Below are 6,648 nucleotides of genomic sequence, written 5' to 3' on the forward strand. Positions count from 1 at the left end.
TGGTACATGATCCAGCTTTTGGCTTATTTACTGGATGTCTGGTAAATTACCAGTTCAAATACAGCATGTCTTTGAGATGTTGGAAGAAATTAAAGTAGCCAGCAAAGCACACACAGACACAGGGAGGACATGCAGAGTTTACAAAGAAGATACCCCTGCCAAGAAATGAAGTGGAAAACCAAGTGCAGTGAGGCAGGAGTGCCAACCGATGTACCACTGTCTTGTGCAAATACAAAATTATTTAAAAACACAAAGCATGAGTATCAATGAAAAGAATTTCCTTGTTTTTCAATATCAAAAAGCAGAGAAGATTTGTGATTTCTTACCCCATTTTAATAATTATATTTAGAAAAATAATAAGGCTCAAGTTGTTTTCTGAAAAGGCTATTTATGATTCACATAGTTGTTGGAACTGCAGATATCAGCTTATTTATTTTGTTTTTACAGTGTATTCTGCTAAGAGGAGATCAGTCCATAGCAAACCTTCTAACTGCATGCAAACAGGTAAAAATCAAAACACTCACATAGATGTTAAATTATATGTACATATATTAATGTGCATGCATGTAAGAAAATAACACTGTAATAAAATGAATAGAGGAAGGACAGTCTCTTTTGTACCCAAAAAAGTGCAGTTTTGTCATATATATTTTTGTTCTGTTATCATTTCCTTCTTTGCTAATATCTGTCGTGGCTTGTTACTTTTATCCTGTACCAACACTCACATGCTATAGTTCAGATTTCTTCATAGCTAACCTAAATTTAATAGGATTACTTACTAAATAGCTAAACGAAAGTAAACTGCTACCTACTACAGATCAGTTACTATATTACAGGTCAGAAAGAGAACAATGCAATAAAATAAATAGGAATGTATTTTCACAAGACTATGCTCACAAATTCTAATTCAGCAGAGATGACATGTATTCCTTAAATGGGTAAAGGAAGGATTAGAAGGCTGCAAACCGGCATGGCCTTTATCATAAATACTTAACAGCATAAAATCTTGCAAGAAATAAAATATAATACTAAAATAAACTATACAGTAATATACAATATTTGTACAAAGTGAGAAACAATGGCAATTATGCAATATCAAAACTGTGTATGTGATGAAAACACTGATTAAAATAGGCACTTCCAAAGGCTCTCTGTACAAATATCAAATAAGGTGAAAATGCCACAGTTTTCAAGTAAAACATACAGTGTCAACAATAAATTAGCACATACTTTTGTACAATGAAACATTAAACACATGAAAATTCCTGCTCATTTGTTTAAATCAGCAAAAGGTACTTGGAATTTCTTTTGCTTCATTTAACTATGGTTTTAATACGAAGTACTGAAAGATCAATTACTTTGTTTCATTTGGTTACTTACTTTAAATATCATAGAATGAACAGTTAGTTAGTAATGGTTGCTCATTTCACATTTAAAATGTTAAGTTTCTTACGAAACTACCGATTTTTAAGACTTAATTGTTAAAAATGTAGACTGCTGGGGTCGCTAATCAGTGCTTGGTCTCTGTAGAGTGAAGCAAGAACCACTAACTTTTCGTAGCAGTGCTCACCCAAAGCCAACATTTAATGGAAAACCTTACAAAATACTCATACTTCGAGATATCCGTACCAAGGAGAAGATATGTGTGTGTTCTCATTCAAAAAAAAACAAAACAAAACAAAAAAACAAACAAACAAAAGAATAATAGTTCTGAAATGAATGCTCACTAGTACACAATGAGGTAATGGTACATCAGTACACACAGCATATTACTTAAATCATGGGCACTGCCTACGTTATTTATCATAAACCACCTTCTTTGAAAGACATCTGTACACTTTTGTCCCAGATGCATTTTTTCCTTCTTTTTATGATTCATTTGTAGATTTCTGAAAGTTCTTTTTGATAATTTTTACACATTGTCATTAATTTTATGTTATAATACCTTACAAATCATGTAGGCATTTTCCCCAAAAACATGGGAATAGTGCTTTGTTTAAATGGTAGGGTTACAGTGTAACTCACTCCTTTATGCTTACTATTAATAAAAAAGTGACACATGGCTCAGCAAGGACAGCCTGTCATAGAGGATTTCTTTGAAATTATTAATATTTCCAAGTTTATAATACAATGCAGTTTGGTCACAGGCAACATAAAAAATATAACCTTGTACGAGTATGCGACTCTTGTGACAGGTACACAGCATATTATATACTTGTCTGGTCAAGTCAGCTGAACACAGGGCTAGTGGCACAAGAATTGCCAGAGTAGTTACACCACTTCTTGTTAGTACACTGGACATACCGTCTGTCGTATCAAAGGCTATAACAACAAGAAAAATGTGTGCAGCATGTTATCTGTTGCCATTAGATAACAGATACAATGTATCTTTAATGAACATGCCAATGTATTTGCAAAGGGTTGCCAGCATGTTGTTAAAACAATTAATAATAATAATAATAATAATAATAATAATAATAATAATAATAAATATGCTTTCAAGGAAAAAAAGCAAACAATGGATTTTGTTTAGCTCTACTTCTGTTATTTATGCAGCATTTGTTTTCTTACTGTCCCCATGGATAACCTAAGGTCTGAATGACTGTAGATTTGTGAACATTCAGCCTTATCCTATACGTGTGTGTGTATATTTATATAATATATATATATATATATATATATATATATATATATATGTATGTGGGTTTGTGCATGTCTGTGTGTGTCCTTCTGTAAAACTTGCCTGTTACCTGTTTTAAGTATATATTGCTATATCAATGTGCAGAAGCACAAAAACACAATAAATCAATGCTGCCACATTGAAAACAAAACTTACAAAAAAAGTGAAAGGATCAAAACTGCAACTAATCTTAAAAGGAAAACAAATAATTTCCTTTAGCTATCAGTTAAGAACACCCGACCGACACCTTCAGGCACACTTTGAACAGTGGTAGTGTCTGCCCCTGTGCACCACCTTACTAATGTGTGCTAATGGTAACACTGCCTCTGCCCTAAAGTCTGCCTTACACCTTACCTTACAAATAAAACCCTTTCTATAACATTACCAATAAACAGGACACTCAGCATGTCACGTACACCAGTAGAAATGCACAACACTAACTCTATCCCTTCCATTGCCCTTACTCTAAACCTAACTAGCAAAAGCTTTCATGCATACTCCCATCCCTAATGCCAAAACATTTGGTGTATACAAAACTTTCAGCTTTAAAGCACAATCCCATACTTACCAGAACCACAAATACTTAAGCGACCTCCTTTCAATACCACCAGCACTCAAAAAGTGTCCTTTTGATCTTTTTCCACGGCAATACACCCTGTCAACAAACTAATTGTTTGACAGAATGAACTGCACCCCCTATTCTGCACTTCTGTAAATTCACTGGTGACAAGAATGCCTAAAGTTCTGCCTCATACTTTGATGCAGAACTGTAAAAAAACCTGCCAAATATAAAAACAAATCAACAACATAAACATGCTGAAGTACATTCTTCAGCTTTTAAATGTATCGGCAGAAATGTATGAACTTTTACATACCTCATACAAGTGATGTGTCTGAATTTGAGTCACTGAATTGTGAAAAAGCTACTATACTTTGCCAAAACACCAGAAAATTATACTCAAATACTTGGCTACTTGAGTTTAGTACTTGTAACACTTCCACTATGAATGGACGAAAGCAAATGCACTCAGCATCAGAATCCCCAAACTGCATTTCCTGAAAAAAAAAAAAAACTGTAGAACAACACTTTTTAAAGTGATTTTTTTTTTTTGCAGGGGCAAGCCCACCATAGTCCGAATTTATATATAGCAACTCCACAGTTGCACCGACTTTATGAAGGGGGAAATTCAAAATCACTGATGGCAAAATTCACCGACAGTGATTTTCTATGGCAGAAGTCCAATCACTGGCAAGCTGAACCTCGGGCAGCAGAAGCTTGAGCATTCGATCTTCATCCACCAGTACTGTAACGACCTGCAACTTTAAACAGCTACTGAAATAGCCATCAAGCTGCTAAAATCCTAGCCATTCTAGTTTTAATATTGTGTTACACCAAACTCTTTCTAATTTAAAAGGTATGAAATTTATGTGATGTATTGTTGAGTGAGCAACTTTCTGTTCTCGCTTTTTTGACAGTGCAAGGTACACATATTGCGACTTGCAAGTGTGGCTAATTTTCCTTTAATCTCTGGCACTACAGAACAGCAGTTACAAACTGGTGTCTGTATTTCAGATCTACAGTATAAGAATATGATTACTATACACATTTTCTTTCACTATTCCTTTTTTTAATTACTAAAGTGAACCCTGCCCACTGAACATGTTTAATTTAAAAAACGTATATATAAATAACATTAGTTACAATTTGTGCAGTGGCCACATTTTAAATGAACCTGCAAGATAATGCATTTTCATTTAAAATAGTATAGCTATAATTATTTTAACACTAAATTACAATATCGTTACCCTGCAAAAAGAGCTGTCCTTTCTTACAAAGATACTTAAATAATTCTGATTGTGCTGCTCGCAGCAATATCTCACTTAAAAAAACATTTAATTTAAAAAAAAAATAGTCATACAGTTATGACAAAATAAAACATAAATAAAGCAGGCTTTATTTTTATTCCAGTTTCAGGTAAGTTGGTACTGAGTAGTTGAACATTAAATAGTCAAGTCTGTAGAGTTCATACAACTGTGTTTGATGTTCTGAGCTAATATTTTGAAAGAATTCAGCTGTCATTTCATCTGTAGTTCTGGTAGACTTGGTATATGTGGGAAACTTCAAGTAGTCACCCATGCCCGCGAGTCGAAGAATATAGTTTGAATCTTCCTCTAATGTCTCATATTTCCCAATAATGTCATAGTGGATATGGCAAGGATGACACAGCGAATAAACTGTCTGCCAATGTTCATTAAAAGGCTCCTCTTTCTGTGTGTGAGGATCAATAAGGTAGGCCACAAATTCTTCAAATTTCACACTATCACCGTTGCGCAAGGCCTCCTGTGTTGCATTTTTTCTTTGGCGTCTGATAATTTTTGTTCCATACCGCTTATGAAATGATGTGTTATACTTCCGAGTAAATTTATTTCGATAGGCTGACACCAGTCTTTCAAAAGGCTCCCGAACAAATAAGAACTTCATGTAGTTTTTCAAACGGTGATTAATTTCTTGAATGCTGTAATGGTTGAGAGTTTTCAAGTTTGACGGTACATGGGCTTCATTTGCTGGTATTTCCATGGGGTCACTGTATTTACCCCTTCCAGTCAGAACCATCATAACTCTTTTCCAATTTGTGCAGGCCACCTTGGGCACATAACAGTAGATCATTTCATGGTCTTCATCTACCACTAAATGTCGAAGATCTGCTGGTGTTAAAACACGACGCTTTCTACTTGATGCACTGGCAACACGGCAAGTATCTGCAACCTGGTCCCTCCTCCCTTGGTGAATGAGCGCTAAGCTAGAGTATTCCATCTGTGAAAAGAAATGTACATTTTAAATTAATTACTTTTTAATGTCTCAATACTATATGTGATGCAAGAGATTTTTGCAAACTAACATTTTTGAGATGGTATCATTGCAGGACAGACAAGCAAAAAACAAAAAGCCTTTATTATAAGTAATTTAAACATATACACATCCTTTGAATGGAGTTTAGGACAGCATAGCCTTTCTAGCATGACCATTTCTTACCTATTAGACAAGTTAAACAACTGTCTTGTTTGTGTTTAATGGAATTGTTTTATTAAAACTGTGTCATACTATGCTTGTGTACCATTTTTTAAAGCTATCTGTTGAGCTCTGCTATTCCAAGATATTCCAACAACCATCAAATTTGATTTTCTTATTAGTTTTGCATGTTATTTACTTATCTTTAGATCAGATATGATAACATATCTCTCAACTGACACAGATTTTATAGTATGAGTATGTCTCATATTTTTGCCATGCCATTCAAAAAAATGTTTGTTTTTTTTGGTAAATTACAAAGGATTACAATCTGTCAGTAATGCCAGACATTATACAGTCATACTTATTGCATAGTGAGGGGAAATTCTTTGTTCTATTAACTTTTCAAGTGAATTAGAGTAATATTTACAATTTAATACTGAAAAATTGTCCCTGATTTTGATATTGTCCAATCATTATTTTTGGCTTTTGCTAGAGTTCTTGAGCAAAGAAGTTGAGAGGTATGCATGATAACCTCAGGCCAGTTTACATTTCTAATATTGCTTGTACTTCATGTTCAGTTATATGGATTTTTTTCAAGTTTTTATTTCCTAGGAAAAAATCACTCTGCATGTCTTTGAAATTAATTGAAACTGCCTTATATATGACAATCATTCCAGCCTTGCCAGAATCACAGGACCAAAACATGACTACCTAAACATGGTAGCATCTTTAAAGAACATAAATGTTGAGGGTTACTGCATATTACATTTAGAAGAGATGGACCAACATGACAAAGATTTGTTAAGGAATGGTCTTGATTTGGCATAAATATGAAAAATCACTACTTTTTGATTATGAAATGTCTCAGCTATACCACATTATAAGACATACTTTCTTATCCCTCCATCTATTTTCTGATAACCTGCTTTATCATGCACATGGATATGAGGACACC

General features: G+C 34.0%; 1 protein-coding gene across 1 annotated transcript in view; it reads right to left on the bottom strand.

Annotated features, from left to right (window-relative positions):
• Window positions 1-368: 368 nt before the first annotated feature.
• CHST11 (carbohydrate sulfotransferase 11) overlaps window positions 369-6,648 on the bottom strand; it is an 866,488-nt gene continuing 860,208 nt past the window's right edge. Inside the window, exon 3 of the mRNA XM_044087833.1 lies at window positions 369-5,495. Within this exon, the coding sequence (XP_043943768.1) occupies window positions 4,641-5,495 (855 nt within the window). The 3' untranslated portion in view covers window positions 369-4,640. The remainder of the gene's footprint in view (window positions 5,496-6,648) is intronic.

The sequence above is a fragment of the Protopterus annectens genome, chromosome 11.part0 (assembly GCF_019279795.1).
Source record: "Protopterus annectens isolate FY-2018-M chromosome 11.part0, PAN1.0, whole genome shotgun sequence".
Classification (NCBI taxonomy): domain Eukaryota; kingdom Metazoa; phylum Chordata; order Ceratodontiformes; family Protopteridae; genus Protopterus; species Protopterus annectens.